The sequence below is a fragment of the Globicephala melas genome, chromosome 10 (genome assembly GCF_963455315.2).
Source record: "Globicephala melas chromosome 10, mGloMel1.2, whole genome shotgun sequence".
Classification (NCBI taxonomy): domain Eukaryota; kingdom Metazoa; phylum Chordata; class Mammalia; order Artiodactyla; family Delphinidae; genus Globicephala; species Globicephala melas.
In genome coordinates, this window is record NC_083323.1 from 40,036,970 (window position 1) to 40,056,135 (window position 19,166).

The window sequence follows — 19,166 nt, forward strand, 5'->3', positions numbered from 1 at the left end:
ACTTTTATATTCAGGCATTAGAGCTGATAGAAAGGCAGGCCAACAAGAAGTCTCAAGGCAATGTGATAACTGAAATGCATAAAACACTATAGAAAAACTAAAGAGAGGCATCTAATCCAGATTTAAGGTTCATGGAACTATAGCGTATGAGGGCAGGAGCTATAATTGAAGAATAAAGAGTAAAGCGTAAGAGGTGGAAGATACGAGTGTGTGATGTGTTGGGAGAAATACTGGTGTTCTGCTTTTGCAAGAGAAATGGTCCATGGCAGTAGTGATCTCAATGAAAGGGGAAATCGAAAAGACTCTGAATCCATGCAGAGGAATTTGGATTTTACTATATAAACATGTGCACCATTCATATGTTGTTGTTTTCCCCAGGGTAGAGAAATTTATTTATCGAAGGAGACATACATGTGAAGGATAGGATGATTAATTAGAAATGGAAAACACATTCAAGATGCTTACTGCCCAGAATAGGTTAGGCAGTATATAGATAACTAAAATTCACAGTGAAAACTAATACGTTACCTCAAAAGAATATACACTAAAGACTTTGTTCAGAGCATGTAAAGATTACTTGTAGCTTCTGGGAAAGACTTTGTGGTGGTGTATTATTTGCTATTAACCCTTTATTTTAAAGATTAGGTAATACTGTGATGCTTAAAAATGGAAGAAGAGCTTTCTTCATAGATGGAGAAGAACAAAGGCAGAAACATAAAAATATGATATCCATGTAGGAAAAACCCAGTAGTATATGTTTTGTGAAAGAGTGGTAAATAAATTGGAAAGGAAAGTTTGCAACCTTGAATGGTTGGTAAGACTACTGGACTTTTCCTACTGACAGTGAAGAAACATTGACTATTCTGGGGATCTGAGTGATGTAGTCAGAATCATGATTTCAAAGTGTGGTAAGTATATTGCAAAGGAGGAAGAGAAACCAGTCAAGAGATACTGAAATTGCTGAAGCCAAGAGACACTGTGGGACTCAAGAGAAATAGTAGAAGTATGGGAAGATTTTTGACCTAGAGCAGAAAGCAGTGGGGAAACACTGCAGGATTTTAATGTGGTCAGCTTTTAATTATGAAAGAAGAATTATGAATGAATAGAAGACATTCTATTTCCATGAAGTGCAAGGATAAAGAGGCAGAGAGAGGAGGGGGATTTAATGCAAGTTGTAAATCAAGCAGTTAGTAAACAATTGCAATAGTCCAAGTAAGTGACAGAGTGTTTATTTGGGTGGGAGGGTAATGGTAGTAGAGATGGATGAAAGAAGATGGATTTGTGATATATTTTCACAGATACATCACAAATACACAAGAATTGAAACTGGCGTTCCTAAACATGTATATTTAGTATGCTAATGAAAACATACTTGTAAGCTAATAGAAATGCCTACCATATGGAAGAGTGGGCATGGCCAATAGTGTCCAATTGGAGCCAATACAAGTTGAAACAAGGGAGTTATCCAGATGAGAACAGAGGTGGGAGAGAACAGAATGTTGGGGAATATTTTCATTTACTGGAAGGTGAAGGAAAAACAGTCAGTGAAAGGCACTGAGCAGCAGCTTACTAGAGGGTAGGAAGGAGACAAGGAGAGAATGATAATCATGAAAATCAGAACAATTTCTAGAAAGGGGGGATCAATTATAGCAATTTAGTATATACAGATCAAAAGAGGGAGAGAGAGGTGGGGGGAGAGGAGGAGGTGGTGGAGCTGAAGGGGGCAGGGGAGGGGGAGAAGTTTGAATTGAATTTGGTAAAGAAGAATCACCGGGTGATTTTGGAAAAATAGGGCCATTAGATTCTATTGTGGTCCTCTCTCATCTTGAGAAGGGTAGTAGATCCCTTTGGGAATCTAATGAAAGCTACGGACCAGTCACAAGTAGAAACAGGCATACACAAATAATTTGGTCATACAACTTGAGTTTTCTCAAACCTCTCTGAAATCACTTCATGATCCCCACTCTAGCTTAATCAGGGTAAAATCTTAGATTGAAGTACTGATACATTAGCATTAGAAGTTTCATGTCCAAGATCTAATCAGGCAGAAAAAAACAGGTATATCTACTAGATGGACATTGATAATGAGATGAATCCCATGCTTTGAAAATATACACAGAACACAGCAGTTATACAAAAACTATTGATCATTGCTATCTCTGATTTTGACTCCAGACACACTCAGAATGAATCTGCCAAGTCCAGCTTTCTGATCTTTTCCCACCTAACCTTCCAAGTGGCTTCAGTTGGCCACATATTCTTTGCTTAATCCATCTCTAGCCTCTGGGCCCACCATATCAAATGTCACAAAGTGTAACTGGTTATGTGTCCTGCTTTCAATCAAAATATTCCAGCTGGCAACTCGAGAGAGGGCTTGAAGAGTGGGAAGAGGAAAACAATCTAAAATGCAGAGGGAACAAAAACATGAAAAGATTTTTTTCATTTGATGGTTTATTATTGGCTTTTTTTGGAATCAGTGAGTGATTTGTGGCTTTGTCTCTTCAGAGCTATCGAAGGCATAGCAGAAAGCATGTCAGCAGTTACACAGTTCCATTTCTCAGGAAAAGAATTTATTTCGTACTCATTCACCCTTTACTTAAGTAAATCTACACTTGGCAGCATCCTTCCTACAATCCCAACCTGTCATCCCCATTTCTCTATACCACTCTCACATACCATCAACCCCCCGAAAATAAAGTGTGGATTCTCTGACAATTTGGCAAGAATTGGCCAAATTCTCTGGCCATGACTTGGTATGCAACGTTACTGACAGCTCATTCAAATCTTACAAACCTAAAGAAACAATAAGCATTTGTTAGTTGTAGTTTGTGCTTTCTTGGTGATGAATGCCATGTGATTTGTCCATGGATTTCTTCCTATTACTGTTTACTAGCATCATTTGTTCTGTTCAAAGGCTCTTGGCAAGCTTCATTTTTCATCAGTTTGTAATAACAAAGATTAAACTGACCTCATAATGGCACAAGTGATTTTATTCAGAAAAAGTAGAAAATAAGAGTGCTGGATATATTTGATCAAATTTTAAAGGACATATAAATTATTATTAAGAATATCTCTAAGTACTAAACATTTTTTTTAACTGAAATAAAAAGAACTTATATATAACAGTATATTTTGGAGTGAGGCAAATTTTAGAACTAATGTTAAGTTACCCCTACTTTATTTTAGCATGTCGAATTATATCCAAGTCAATCTATCTGATTCGAAACTTGATTTTAAGTGATTCTCCAACTTTATCAAAATGCCTGTTTCCTCTAATAAGTCTATTCTTCTCTCATCTTCCAACCACTTGTTTTTTTCATAACAGAAATAACTTCTAAAGAGTTCTGTCACATCAACATTAAGGAAACACCAAAGAGAGCACTGAGGGTAATTAAGAGATGTCAATTCTTTCATCATTTTGGCTGAAAAGAAAACAAAATGTGCTAAAAGCTTTTAAATAAAGCTATGAGGAGACCCAGAATTCACTGGAGGCATTAAAGGTGTAGGCTGAAGCAAACAACTGTGCTCTTCCTGCTTCTGCTTAAAGAAGAGTTCAAGGCTTCCCTGGTGGCGCAGTGGTTGAGAGTCCGCCTGCCGATGCAGGGGACACGGGTTCGTGCCCCGGTCCGGGAAGATCCCACATGCCGCGGAGCAGCTAGGCCCGTGAGCCATGGCCGCTGAGCCTGCGCGTCCGGAGCCTGTGCTCCGCAACGGGAGAGGCCACAACAGTGAGAGGCCCGTGTACCGCAAAAAAAAAAAGAAGAGTTCAATATTCTGCATCAGGTGCCATGTCTCTCTCTACTTGAAATGAGAATGGGTGGTTCAACCACAATCCAAATAGTGTTGAGTTCCAAAGAAACATTCGGAATTCATGTGCTGTATTGAGTCCACATTAAGAGATCCCATCATGCTTTATACACACCTTTGTTCTCCTTGAAAAATACATATAAGCCAATTTTGAACAAAGATCCGTGTATGTGATGGGGGTGGGTGGTCTGTATGTGTCTGTGTGTATTTGTATAAGAAACCGTTACAGTATTGGGAACCAAGAGCTATAATTAATAACTGCAGGCAAGCCTTAGGTGGTGCTTGCTACTTGTACTATTCTCTCCCTCTCCCTGCTTCTATCTGTCTGTCTGTCTGTCCGTCTCTCTCTCTCTCTCTCTCACACACACACACACACACACAGATACACACCCATTTAGTCCTTACCACAACCCCACTATTTTTTCCCATTTTACAGCTGGGAAAAGTAAGGCACAAAGAAATTTAACAATCAGCCCTGGGTCCCACAGTTGGTCAGTGATATGGACTTAATGAACTACTCCTTTAAGAAATTTTTGTTCACTAAATTAAATGTCTTGTTTATGTCAAGAATCCAGTGGGTTTGGGTTGCTCTGGGGCGTCATGTTTCTTTTCTAAAAATTTGCAGGCCAGAGGTTTCTGCAAGACTGGGTCAGTTTAGATCACCTAACCAGGTTATCTCTAGAAAAACAACAGAACCCAGTATCATCTGGATATCTTCAAGGTATTGCTTATACCAGATGTAGTTTCCTAAGAGAAACTTAGGTTGCACCGATTGAGAATGTAAATAACTATAGGCAAAAATAGTCCAGTGTTAGGAATATGTTAGGCATCAACTATTTCCTTCTTAGGATTCTTTATTTCACTGTGAATGTACGAAAGTACTGGCTGGGTTTTATAGTCCCTCATGCCTATTTAAGAGCTGAGAGCACTCAGGATGATTATGGTACATTAAACCTTAGCAGATGGTGAAATGGAATATTGTTCAATTTCCTAAGGTTCCTAAGCAGAAATCCTATAGAAATATGATGTAAACAAATTGCTGCTCCCAGAATTTCTGCTTAGAATATATTAATTACACCCAAATCCCCATTGCTGCAACATCCCAGTTAATTCCTACTTACTTATGACCTAGACCAAGTATTGGCTTTTATAAAGCTCTGATTCCTGCAGGAAGAGTCATGGCCTCTTGTTTCTGTGGTATTTGCATGGATCTCTTTCTGCTCTAATACTTCCTAAATGATGTCTACGAGAAATCAGACAACAGAGACTCTGTCCTTTTCTTCTGTCCATTCTCAATGCTTGTGAATACCTGATACCTGAATGTCACTGAGCAGTCTTGTTCAAATTCATGAAATAGGGTTTAGTCATTCACCAGATTCTAGTTTCAGCCGAAGAGCCGGCTATGTTTCCATGTACAATATGGAAGTTTCATATAATCTTAAAGCTTAGCTGCTTAAGACACGGATAAATAGCAGCAGTTGTCTTAGGAGCCTTGACTTACCTTACTAGACTTGTGGTCCACATTAAAAGTGGCAATCGCATCCTCTGTTTTTTTCCTCCCAGATTTGGTTATTACATATTCAGCAAGTTTGTTTGCTAAATAGGTCTTTCCAGTACCACTAGGTCCTGAGAGTATAATTCTGTGATGCTCCATCAACAAGTTAAAGTACCTTTGGGTAATTGGTTTAGGAATCAGCGTATCAAAAACAAAACTGTCCAAACTGTTTTCTTCTACCCCTGAAGGGAGAAACAAAGGGAAGAGTGTGGTTTATTGTTCTACATAAGCTTGAAATTAAAATATAGTGTCAACTGGCAAGTGGGCTTTGTTAGCCATTGGAATGCAGTCCTTGCAAGATACTTTCCTTGACATTTTGATCCCATGTGTGTTGCTATTTTAAGACAGAAAACATCAGTAATAAGGCAGAGTGAACATCCAAATGAAAGCAGGTTTTTCCTCTTTGCTTAGACTTCCCTCGTCTATTTCATGCTTCTCACTTACGTTTCCACAAAGAGATGGAAGCATCACTATGAATTCTATCATAAAATCCTCCTTCTCTTTGAAGGTGGTAGTTTTGTTAAGAATAAATGTAAAAATTAAAAGTATAAAAGTGTGTATGTTCTTCTCTTTTTCTTCCTCTTTCCTCCTTCTCTTTATTTCCCTCTAGCTCTCATTATACATCCCAGCTGTACCACCCCTTAAGCTTTTGAAGAATATAAATATAATAGGTATTTGGTAAGGAATTAAGAAGGAGAGCAACAGTTTCTCCTTTTACTCACCCAATTACCTTAATCATAAAATCAAATATTGACAAATCCCTCTATTAATCCATAGTTTATATAGATGTGTTCTTACTCTTTAACATATATGAACAAGGAATTATGGATACAAGCATACTTTAGATATTCCATTTGCCTAGAATTAGTCACATTATTCAAAGCAAAGAGAATTTCTCATCCCTGATTCTTAACTTCCATTCTCTATCCCCAGTGGGTACTTATCGGGTATACATATTTTAAAATTAAAGGTAAAAGAATGAATATATTACCTTGGAATATGCAATAAACTTTTTGAATCTCCCCTAAATCTAAGATGATAATGGAGAAAATCTAGAAAATGGAAATTCGCTACATCACATTTGTTTTTCTGAGTCTTGAAGAAACTTCGAAATTACATCTCAAAAACTCAAAGAATTTCATTTACTTGGATTTTTGTGTTTTTAGTAGGATTTTAGTGTTTTAAATACAAATACAGCTCATATCATATCAAAATTATCAAAGTGGTTAACATAGTTTTCAAATATGAAAATTTGAAGGGAAACTGCAAAAAAGAAAAGAAAATAAATGTTGGTAAAAAATATATAACTGTGCTTTTCATTTTTATTCTTACCTTTCAGGTTCACAGTGATGATGTTATTATCGCCGACAAGGTATCCACAAGGCAGCAGTTCAGGCACTTCTAGGTTATGGGATCTAATTAAATCTCCTATACAGTAGCTGGCAATGCAGTCAGAGCTCAGACCAAGGCTAGTGGATGTATCAATTCGGAACACATATTCCTGAAATGGTATACACAAAAAAGGAAAGTCAAAACAGAGGTCCAACTCCTCTACAACAAATACAAAACTCATGGGGATGTGAAGATAGCTATCAAGAATTTTAGAAATGGGTAATATAAGAACAATTAATATCAAACAGCATAAAGAGAGAAAACTTTCCTTAATATTTGAAATGGAAGAGAGGAAAAGCAGATATCTCTATGCCATTAAAGCTAAGGGAAGCATCCAAAATGAAACACATTTGAAAATTAATATCAGGATATCTTGCACAACTTACCTTAAAGAGACGTCTAATTACACCATCTAAGACATCCCACTTGGTTTTTCCACTGACACCAATGGATCCTATCAAATATGCCTGAGACTTCTGATCCTAAGTATGAACAAAATAAAACAAGATAAAATCCAACTGTGTGTCTTTTTTTATTATGATATCTTCTACTAAAAAATATTAATATTAGTGGTGATTAACACTAAAATATATATTAAACCTATGGGTTTTATAATAACAGACATACACAGTGGATTATACAAAATACCCCAACAAACAAACAAACTAGCTAACAAAGTAACAGGATAGCAACAAAAACAAGAGAGAAAGAGATTAGATGAAGTGGTATGGTCAAGGAAAACTGATTCATGACCTGTTCAGTAGAAGGGAAAGGGCCAGGAGAGAACAAGTCTTCCGTTTTAACGCAGTGGGTGCATTCCTGAAGAGAAGCAACTTGGTAGGAGGGAAATAGTGATAGAGATGGAACAGAACTGTATCATGAGTCCTAGAGCCTCATCTTAATGTTTTTGTGATCTTATCTTTGTTAAGTCCAAAACTCAGTGTATTTTTTTATTTACGTTATCTCTAATATCCAGTCCAGTTTTGAAAAATAAGTTAGTCATGGTAGTATGGCATTCACATATTCACAACACAGGTCCCATTGTGAATGTATCAGAAAATTCAACATTTAGAAGAACTTGCCAGGGAATCCTACAGGACTCATTTTGTCAAGCAAAGAACTCCTTTATAATACAAACAAATGTCCCAAATTTATCGTTTTTGTAGGATGGGATTTTGAGGAATTTCTACATATATTAGAAAAGTAAGCAATTCAATTTATAGTCTAACTGAAGCCGTTTTTATGTTGACTGGAATGGTTACATGAGATAGTGATCATGACACCAGTATATATAATTAGACAGTTGATATATCACAATCCTGATTCTAGTCACCAACTTGCATAGTCCTTAAGAGGTGGAAAAATAACTGAGTCAGGTGTTAGAAGACATGGATTCCACAACACACAACATCTACCATGTAATTAAGAAATGTGATGTTAGTTCAAGTCACTTAGCTGGCTCAGAGCCTCAATTTCTTCATCTGCAACATTTAACTTTATAAGGGTAAATGATTATCAGCACTATTTAGATATAACCTGAAGCCAATATCTGTTACAGAAAAAGTTGAGAAATTCACAGCAAACCATTCTTATTTTGTAACAACTGTTATAGACTGAATGTTTGTGTTCCTCCCCCCAAATTCATATATTAAAGCCTCAACCCCCAATTGATGGTATTTGGAAATGGAGCCAGAAGGAGGCAATAAGAGCTAGATTAGGCCATGAGAGTGGGTCTCTCATCATGGGATTAGTGGCCTTCTAAGTAGGGGAAGTAGGAGACAGATCTCTTTCTCTCTCCCCAAGTACAAACACTGAGGAAAGTCCAAGTGAGGACACAGGAAGAAGGCAGTCATCTGCAACCCAAGGAGAGAGCCCTCACCAGGAACCAAATCAGCCAGCACCTTGATCTTGGACTTAATAACTGTGAGAAAATAAATTTCTGTTGTTTAAGCCACCCAATCCATAGTATTTTGTTATGGTAACCCAAGAAGACTAAGACAACTACTTTCCAATGTTCAAAAATATTATCTTTCAGAATTATTTTGAAAAAGAAAACTTGTTTTACAGCGTTATTGTAACTGAGTCAAAATGGACATGCATACAGTGCTTTTAAGCAGCTGCTTTCAAATCAGAGATCATTAGACTATCTAAGCTTCACTGAGACTATTACAGTCTTTTACATAAAGACCCACTTGGGAAATTCAGGCACAGATCTGCAGCTCAAGCAGAAAGTTTATGGCATTAGAATTCTTGGAATATATGCTCAGTGTAAAAATTCACAATTGCTAGCTCAGTTTTCAAACTTCAATTATCTTAAAATTCTAAAGTTTTTTTGTTTTTCTGTCTGATAAAACATTTTTGGATACTTATAAATTTGTAGTTTTGGCCACTGAACTACAATTTCAACTTGAAATAATAGTTTTAGTTTCAAGAAGAGGCTAGGGTCAGAATGGTATTGCCAATTTGAAGGCAATATTTGATTCCAGAAAAATTAGAATATTTGCCTTATCATCTAAGACCTTGCTTTAAAATGATACACACAAGTAGCATCAATGGAATTTGTCATACTGAGTTCAATAAAATATATCTTTCCAGTGTCTAGAAGAGCCATATAACTTATAGTCTCTTCTTTGTACAAAGACCATCTTGGCAGCTCTAGCAACATGTTTCTATACATCATAAATATCACCTGTATTTAGTTAGACAAAATGTTAATGTCAAAGAAAGCAATGTGCTTTTTTGGTTTTAGAAATGAGGGTGGCTGACAACCAATATTGTTTTCAGTGAATGAACATGACATACTGAGACACATTTTTACCTATGGGATGATGTCATTTCTTTTGAGTCCCTAACTTTCATGCTTTTATAATAGATTAGGCCAATGCCAAGACAATCACTGCTGATAGTATATCTATGACAAATACTTATTTGATTCATGGTCATTCTCATCTTTTAGTAATAAAGAACTTAAGGTTAAAGAAATACCTTGGCTCGACCGTAGCCCTTGCTTATGGAGACTATAATTTTCACGCTGCGGCCATCTTTATGTCCGGTTGCATCACCAGCATCATCGAGCAAAATATCTACCAAATTTTCAAAGAAACACACACAAACACACACACATACAATAGAGTCACATTAGCTTGGATGTCTTTACTGTCATCGTTTTCTCCCTCATAGCTTTACATCTTTCGATGGGAATATTCAGATTTTCTGCCACCCATTCTAACCTAACTGGTTTGAAAAACCTCAGCTTCCAAGAAGATGAGTGACTGTGTTGGGTTAAAGTTTCCATCTAAGAATTTATTTCTGCTTCCAAAGATCTTCACCCAAGTGTTGGGCACCCATTGCATTTAGATGAGGAAATAAGGGGTTTCCTTTTTTCTATTATGCACAGGTCTGAGTAATACCTGAGTAATAGTTACCATTATAACTGTGACAAACTGAAAAGCAATCTGAGTTTTCTATCCAAGCGAAAACATCCAAGCTCATCACCCATGTAGTTATGAATGCAAAGGTGGTGAGACTGACTGGCAACTGAAACGCTTTTCAAGCATTTGGCACATTCCCTGCTATATGACTACTCACCTCGTATCGATAATTTTAGGTAATGTTTTGAATTTCAACCACGGCATTATACTTCCCCTCAGAAATATATTAATTATTGCTTTCCTGTTCTCTTTATGCTTATAGCTTCAAAACCAAAATAATACTTCTAGTAATCAGCTAAGAGTTACAGAAGCATGATAAAGCTAGCTAACCTTTAACCCACCAACCTTAAAATGTGATTAAAGATTAATTTTCAAAATATATGAGATTAATGTCCAGTTTGGAGAATGATTAAGGCAAACTATCCCACATATATGTTTTCATTTGACAAGGATGCTATTATGTTTAATATGAAGATAGTTTTCTGGGGACAAAGAAAACTTGGTTACGTGTTGAAGAGTACATGTGCCAGGTGACAAGAGGACTCAACTGCTCAAAGTGTAAATTTAGAGAGCCAAGGACTGTGACTGTACCATTACAGAAGCAACAATTTCATCAAGTGCCTTCTGAAAATAAAATGCTTCTATTATAATAATAATATATATAATAATTAGGAATATGTAATTTTGCAAAGGAAGGAGTTTAAAAAATGCCATAACACCATAACAATCAAAAGCACATTTAGAGTTTAAGGAATATGGAGTTTTTTTGCTAGAAATTTTTAAATTGTCAGACAATCTCTCTTACTGAAATTTATTTATTTTTTTTACTAGACTAACATCCTCCCAGTCGCTCACCATTCTTCCTATCCAACTCAAACCTCTTCCTTAAGTGTCAGTTTAATTCTCTTCTTGCTCCTTTTCTCAAAAGTTTAAAGTGGCTTATCGTTCACATCTAAATATCTTGTAATTCATGACCAAATTACCTCTTTAGTACTTTGCTCAATTATTCATAACTTCATAAATATTCAAAAATATTTATTTTTAGCTGACAGTTTATTAAGCATCACAGAAATCAGGAGCTGTGGATTTCCCTGCTGGCTGTGGTTAAGAATCTGCCTTCCAATGCAGGGCCGTGGGTTCGAGCTCTGGTCTGGGAAGATCCCACATGCTGCGGAGCAGCTAAGCCCGTGCGCCATAACTACTGAGTCTGCGCTCTAGAGCCCACCAGCCACAACTACTGAGCCCGCATGCTGGTACTACTGAAGCCCGTGTGCCTAGAGCCCGTGCCCCGCAACAGGAGAAGCCACCGCAACGAGAAGCCCACACACCACAACAAAGGGTAGCGCCCACTCGCCACAACTAGAGAAAGCCCACACACAGCAACCAAGACCCAACACAGCCAAAAATAAATAAATAAATGTATTAAAAAAAAAGAAATCAGGAACTGTGTTGGGCACTGGGAGTGAATACCATGGTGAGAAGGAAGATGAATTCCCTGCTCTTTTGGAGTATACATTCTCAACAAGGTAATCTTTAATGTTTTAAGTGCTTTAGCAAAATGAATACAGTAGTTAAGAGTCAGGCACTGGAATCATCCAGATCTGGGCTCAAATATTAGCTCTATCACTTATTGGATGCATAATCTTGAAAAATTATCATGATCACTTTCCTAATTCTTGGGGCACAAAAGCACCAGCTTCGTAGGGTTATTGAGAACATAATAGAAAACACTTTTAAAGCACTTTATCCTCCGTGTTTAGTAAGTTTATCTGTTCTAACCATTACTCCTTTTCCCTGTGTGTTTATTCTAACTCCTTGTGTTCACAGTGGAAGGAGCACATCATGACTCACTCTGGGTGAGTGAGTCAATGCACACCCCCCCACCCACAGTACATTGACGGGATGATCGCCTGAACAAACAACTCTGAGTAAATACAAATAACAGCCAGTTTGAGATAAGTGTTCTCTGTGTTGTTTCATGGAAAATAAGTTAGAGTCCTCTGTCAACATTTTGAAAAAAGATTTGCCATTCTGGTTACAGTCAAGTGAAATTCTGACAAAAACTGAAGGTGTTTCAAACTTCTGTCTTCACTGGATGTATGGAACATGCACTATTATTTCAGGAACTGGACATTTGTCAATTAGCCTCTCTCCTGCCTACTTCTTTGTTTTAAAAAAAACCATGAACTCTAGAAACTTTTTCTATTAAAAAGCCTCAGCATAAAGGCACTTTTGATTTCCAATTTTGAACCCACTAAACAAGAGTGAAGGCAATGAAAACTTGACTTGAAAAGTATCCTAGTCAAGTGATGTCAAGTGATTTACATTTTTCTTGCTAGTTCAGACACAAGTATCGCTACTGAAAAATAGTTGAGGAAATAAAATAATATAGGACTAAAAATAAACCATGAAACGGGTAATTATAAAGCACATTTTTGAAAAAAAAACACCTCTCCTCACCAAATTGCCCCAAATTCTGAATCACGGCCATCAGTTAGATGGACACAGAAAATGTAAATTTAATTTCTTTGATTTTATATTTATCTTTATGAGTCCTAGTCTTTCCTAGACATTCATTTTGGTTTCATTTTTATACAGCTGTTCTTCCTAAACTACCTTCAGCACTAAATTTGCCTCCTTCAGGCCTTATCATATTTCCATAGGCTAAACCAAAATCATGTAACAGGCAGTAAAATCCCACCATTAAGCTATCCTATAAGGTACCAGTCCTTTTCCCTCCTTAGAAGTGAAGCTCCAGGACGTAGGCAGGCACTGACTGCCACTAGGTGTGGCTCCTACCTCACCTCTCTCAGGTTCATCATCGGCAAGCCAGTGTATAGGATGTGACTCAGGACTCTCAGATTCTATACATTTAAAACTTTTGTTCTTTCTTTTTTCCCGCCTTTTGAAGAATGTGGATGATAACACTTCATAGACAACTTACACACTCAAGTTATTACCATATTTCTGTAGTTTTATTTTACCTAATGATTTATAAGCTCATTTAATTATGACATCTGTTTTTTCTTAGCTACCAATATTTCTTTTACTTGATGAGTATTCTCAAAATTCATTTTCCTTCCCCAGTCACTGCCAAATGGTATAAACGTTGTTTTCATGAACTTCAGGAAATTCCTACTTGCCTTTTAGTTTCTAGTTACCTTTTATAAGAAGAAAGCAAGTATGCATTTGGGCCATTCATTTTACACCATGAAGGGCAGATGTAATTAGTAGAATTTTTAAAATTCTGACCTTTTAGAAGCAAGAGATATGATTCATTAAAATATCATCAATATCAGCTTGCTGTATTTCTTTTTTTTTCTTTTTCGTTTTCATCTTTATCTTCTTTTTCTATATTTTGGTGTAATTTAAGGCAAGCCATGAAGTTTCTCAATTCTATCATGGGATCTAAAATTGCCCAGGAACATGTATACATATTATTGGTTTCCAAGCGTCATCTAGTGGCTGTGCTTTGCAATCACTGCAGATCCTCATGTAAATCTTTCCTCAGCTAAGTCTTATATACATAGAATGATTCGATGCCATAGGAGCACTTATACTTTATAACTGAATAGTTCATCAGCTATTAAGACAACATTATGTCATATGATTCTATTTGCAATTGAATAAAACTGTACCCTTGTTCCATCATTAGTACCATTGAATACAATAATAGAATCCAGTGTGTTCTTTTTGTTTGTTGAAAATCTAATAGAGCTGCAGTCTGGGTGATGTAGTAGCATTATGTTCTCCCTGGGCCACATCATGCAGGATCATCTAGTCAAATTTAGGAATAGGTCCTGATACACTTGTATACGGGCTTCGTACACTTAAAACACTATCAAATTGCATGGGGTTCTGAGTATTATATTCATTAGTACTAACAATCATCACTGAGAATATTACTTTCTCATCCTATTTGTAACCCTGGAGGAAGTACTTCTCAAACACAAGTAACTGTCTTAAAAAATAATATGAAAACCATATCTGAATGTCTTTTTACTCTTTCACACAGAATGTTCTTTTAAAATGATAATGAAGGGGTTTCCCTGGTGGCACAGTGGTTGAGAGTCCGCCTGCCAATGCCGGGGACACCAGTTCGAGCCCTGGTCCGGGAGGATCCCACGTGCTGTGAACCAGCTGAGCCCGTGCACCACAGCTACTGAGCCCGTGTGCCACAACTACTGAGCCTGCACTCTAGAGCCCGTGCTCTGCAACAAGAGAAGTCACCGCAATGAGAAGCCCGCGCACCGCAACGAAGAGTAGCCCCGCTCTCCACAACTAGAGAAAACCCATGTGCAGCAACGAAGACCCAACGCAGCCAAAAATAAATAAATAAAAGAAATTAAAATGATAATGAAGTAAAATAAATTTATAAGAGGAAAAAGGACTATTTCTGAGAGCTAGGACGTTAACATTTTTAAGAGGGTATGGGTGAGAGCTGCAGCTTGGGTAAGGGTCTCCAAATTCGAGGTCTCCGGGCTTGTGAAGTCAGAGGCATGCTTTGATTCAGGCAGGTGTGTGCACAAAATCACCTGAGGTAACAGACTCCGTGATGTTCAAATTGTTCAGAGAGAGTCCTAAGGACTGGCGTGAGGATGAGGAGGAAGTGCTACTTGCGGACTCAGACGGGGGCCGAGCTGGCTTCGCAGCGTTCCCCGTTTCTGCCTTCAGCCGGTCGTTTTCAGCCTTCAGTATTTCAATCTCATTCTGTTGTGAAGATGGAAAACATGAAAAACATAGAGCTAGCCTGATTGAGAAAAGGGTACCAACTCTTTTAACAGGGTCAATCGGTTCATGTATTAAATAAACCATGTGGTGACATACTAAATAAACAAACATAAATTATGAAAACAGGATTTCCTTCCAAAGAAGGAAAAGGAATCCCTTTCTCTGTCTCTCACATACACATATTCAGCTATTCACAAATACACACACTAACCAGTAGAATTTTTTATAATTTTTAAAAAATCTATCATATACTTGAGGAGTTTTCCAAATATGACATGGTCTTATGTGAATCAAGAATAACATAATTGAAGAGTTCATACCATTTCTCATTTTAAAAGTAAACATACACACTACTACATATATAAAAATAGATAACCAACAGGGACCTACTGTATAGCACAGGGAACTATACTCAATATTTTGTAAGAACCTATATGGGAAAAGAGTCTGAAAAAGAATATCCTTTTATATCTATATCAATCTATATATGTATATATATATTCAGTTATATACATATAACTGAATCACTGTGCTGTACACCTGAAACTAACATGACATTGTAAATCAGCTATGCTTCAATAAAATAAAAAATTTAAAAAAACTTAAAAAAAATTTTTTAAATGAAAGTAATGTTAAAATCTCATAGAAAATAATACTGTTTGTAATACTCTGAATTCAGGGAGAGTTGAAAACCACAGTAAAACAAAAATAATATAAATAAGGTGATTTAAAATTACCACCTCAGGATCCTAACTAACGTCTGAAAAAGTTTTTGTTCCTTCAAAATGGGGCACTAAGCTCATAAAAACCACACAAGCCTATTGATGAATATATCCATTGGCAGACGAATCTGCTCAGCAATGAGCTTTTCCTATTTCAGTCAGCTTGTGGTACCAAGTGATTACTGGTTGACCATAATAAAACGAAAACTTAGTCTGAGCACAGACTGATTCTGAATTTAGCCTTCAGATGCTTCCAAAAAATAGAAAAGCTTTACTTCTACAGATGGCATTCTATATCACACTTACTTTCATATTTAGAAAGCTTGTGTTATATTTCTGTTGATTCCTCATTACGTTTGTTTTTCAATAGAAAACAGGTAAAGTCAGATTTCAAAAGAATAGGAAAAAGTTACCATAAGGGTAAATCATGGAAAAGTGAAGAAGCAAGGGCTGTAGTAGTTTCTCTAAAACCTTAGCTCTAGTACAGTGCCTTCAATGGTCCTTGAGTGCAACTGGCCAGTTGGCACTTCCACTTCCAAACCTGGATTTGACAAAATTCTCCATCCAGTATTGAGAAATGAGGTGCAGAGACTGAATAAACAGAGTGCATTTCCAAAAAGGATTTAAACATGAGATTTGTTTTTATAATAACTAAGAGAAGAGAATAAGCAGCATTTTAAATCTCTCCTGTTTGTTCCCTGAAGGTGCTTTCGGACCGACCTGCATCCGGTTCATGGCTTCTCGGATCTGATCGAGATGATGAGCAGAGCTGAGGGCCTCCAGCCGAATATCCGTTAATTTTAATTCCTTTTCTCTGAGCTCACTCTTCAGCTGCAGAATTATCTCTGCCTCAGCCTCTGTGCATTCACAGATCCTGAAGAAAGAAACAAGCACAAAATCAGTGGTTGGGGAAGCCAGAGGATTATGAAAGGCAATGCTTCTTTTAAAAGCTGAACTGCAATATTATCCAGCAGGTACATAGATTATTTGCTGCTGGCAATACCTAGAGAAAAGGAAAAAGAGTTTTACAGACAGTAATACATTCACAGGTTCAAAACTGTAAATGGTAGCCATCTCTTTTAATCTTTTCTTCCTATTTTCTGAAGTTTAAAAACTATCTTTACTGTATATAAAGTGATCCTCAAAATTCCCTTGTTGCTGATGTTTATGGAGCTGAAAAGTCATAATATTACTACATCTCATTCTACCATTTTTCAAGGGACTTGAGCCTCTATTTGCAACATGAAATTTGTTTAAAGCAAAGTTATTATGTCCTTAAAATGTTGATTTCTTGTTTTGTAAAATTTTGCAAAGAATAACCTTATTTGCCACAATACTATCTTCAGGTTACGATCAAATTCAATATAAATATTGTAGAAAATAAATCAGGGAGATTAGTTTTGGGTATTTAAATAATGGATGAGTGTTATATAATCCTCCTGGTAGGCTCAGCTGATTTAGGAGATCAGCTAATGAAACTGAATCACAGGTTTCAACCCAAATGAGCAGGCGACTTGGGGGCTGCCTGAAGGTAATATACATTATATCCTATTGTGGTTCTATAGACAGCTTTGTAGGAAGTATGTCAAAAGAATGTTTTATGTTAATGAAAATCTTTTCCACTTAAAATGTGAGGACTCATTGCTGGTCACAAAATGATAGTGCTATGTTCTTTCCTCTAAGTCAGGAAATTATACAGGGTGTACAAGGGTCTTAAATGGTTCTAATAGTGGCCCTGCTTTATATGAGTTCTGGGTGAGCCACTGTCTTGGGCACACAAGGAAATCTCATTTAAATAGTATATAGAACAAAGAGAATTATCAGAGCACATGTTTTACATTCTAAATGTTTCATTCTTTCTTGTAACATCAACTAGTGGGATACTATAAAAAATTATGCTAGATTATCTAACACAATTAAAGAACAAAGGATTGAAGTTTGGCTTGAGGAAACCAAATTTTACTTCCAAAACAGGAGGACAGAGAAGGTAGTCATTGTTGAAATGCATGCGAGTGATTTTAGAAAAAGCAAGAGTGAACACTGCTTAGGTTAGAACCAGGATCTTTGCAGTTTTCATGCATCACACTCCATTTTACCGGGATCTATGCTTGTAGATCACAGGGCCATTTTGCCGTTTCTTTGGTGGCCAGACAAGGGGTAACCTGCATTTAATGCACAGTTAGACAGATACATGGACAAATGCAAGTGAAAAGAAGTGAAAATAATAACTTAGAAAAGGGGAGAATGAGATCAAGAACACTCAATTTCTAATGTATGGAAAGCAGAAGAGAAACAAATGCTGTCTGCTATTCTAAGGAAGATCTGAAAATAATTGGTATAGAGGTGGTGCTGCAGTTCCATTTAGAACACAGATCTAGGCTTGGCCTGAAGTTGTCTTTAACAAATACTTCCGCAGCCGGCAGAGGGAGCGACTTACGCTGAGGCAGACTGCGAGGGCTTCATGGAGGCTGACCCACAGTCACCCGCATTGTGGGGCAACTTGGGGGACGCTGGAAGGGACGAATCAGTAAGCTCTTCAATGTCCGAATGTGAGGATGGAGGCTTGGTGGACTTTTTCTTCCCAAAGGCTTGTTTGAATGAGCTTCTCAGCTGCAAGAAGGACAGAAATTACCTTCCTTGTCTATTTGCACTGGGGGCATCTTGCTTTGGGCCGTTAGTTTGCAGGTGCCATCCTAGCCACTGCCTGGGGTCAGTATGTATAAGCAAAGGATTAACAGCTGCAGCACAGTATCTCTAAAAAAAAAAGATACCGTGTTTTGTGTTTTTGTTTTATTCTTGTATTAATCCAGCGCAGCGCAAACATGGAAGGCTTTTAAACAGTGCAGGGTCAAGGGCATGGCTGTCAGAGCACTCATTTAAAACGAAGTACCTTGAAGGGATCTCCGTTCAGAAGGCTCCTCTCTTCAAGGCAATTTGTTTTAAATGGCTGCTTTAGCGCTACAATCAAGTCAGGGCCTGCTGACAATATAAACTTAAAAAGCAAAATGAAATCAAATTCACCTAACACTTCATTAATTGTGAGTTTCTATTCAAATTTTCAGTTCCCGGCCTATGAGAAACCAGAGTTGGTATGGCCTACAGCGCTATTCAGAAAGTAGTTTTACTTCTCTTTAAAACTGGAGATTAAAATGAAAAGACACAAAGAAAAGACATACAAGGTAACCTGTTTTTAAAAGGTATAAAAGCCTCCTGCCAAAATGAATAGCATTCATGCCAAGGGTGGGTATTTTTATAGATGCATGCCAAATTGTCCATGGTTTATATTCACCTCACTTCCTCTAGAGTTCACCTTGCAGAAACATGAAAGAGTGTGGAATTACAAATCAAGGGAATGAAGGCTGATCAGTACTTTAAAATATTACCTACATAAACATTTTTTTAAAACAGAAAAGATATTTCTCTCATTCTTTACAGAAAGCACTCCAGTAAAATCCTCTGCTAGTTATATTTTGGATTTCATTAAGAGTTCTACTTATTTAACATCTACTTTTCTTGCATGGCATTAAA

General features: G+C 37.1%; 1 protein-coding gene across 7 annotated transcripts in view; it reads right to left on the reverse strand.

Annotated features, from left to right (window-relative positions):
• NAV3 (neuron navigator 3) overlaps positions 1 to 19,166 on the reverse strand; it is an 835,795-nt gene that overhangs the window by 15,743 nt on the left and 800,886 nt on the right. For all 7 annotated transcript variants that reach the window (XM_030866220.2, XM_060305657.1, XM_030866222.2 and 4 more), the window contains 7 exons: positions 18,076 to 18,248; positions 16,359 to 16,512; positions 14,721 to 14,895; positions 9,740 to 9,837; positions 7,141 to 7,236; positions 6,695 to 6,863; positions 5,309 to 5,544 (listed from right to left, as the gene is read on the reverse strand). In XM_030866220.2, coding sequence (XP_030722080.1) covers positions 5,309 to 5,544; positions 6,695 to 6,863; positions 7,141 to 7,236; positions 9,740 to 9,837; positions 14,721 to 14,895; positions 16,359 to 16,512; positions 18,076 to 18,248 — 1,101 coding nt within the window. The remainder of the gene's footprint in view (positions 1 to 5,308; positions 5,545 to 6,694; positions 6,864 to 7,140; positions 7,237 to 9,739; positions 9,838 to 14,720; positions 14,896 to 16,358; positions 16,513 to 18,075; positions 18,249 to 19,166) is intronic.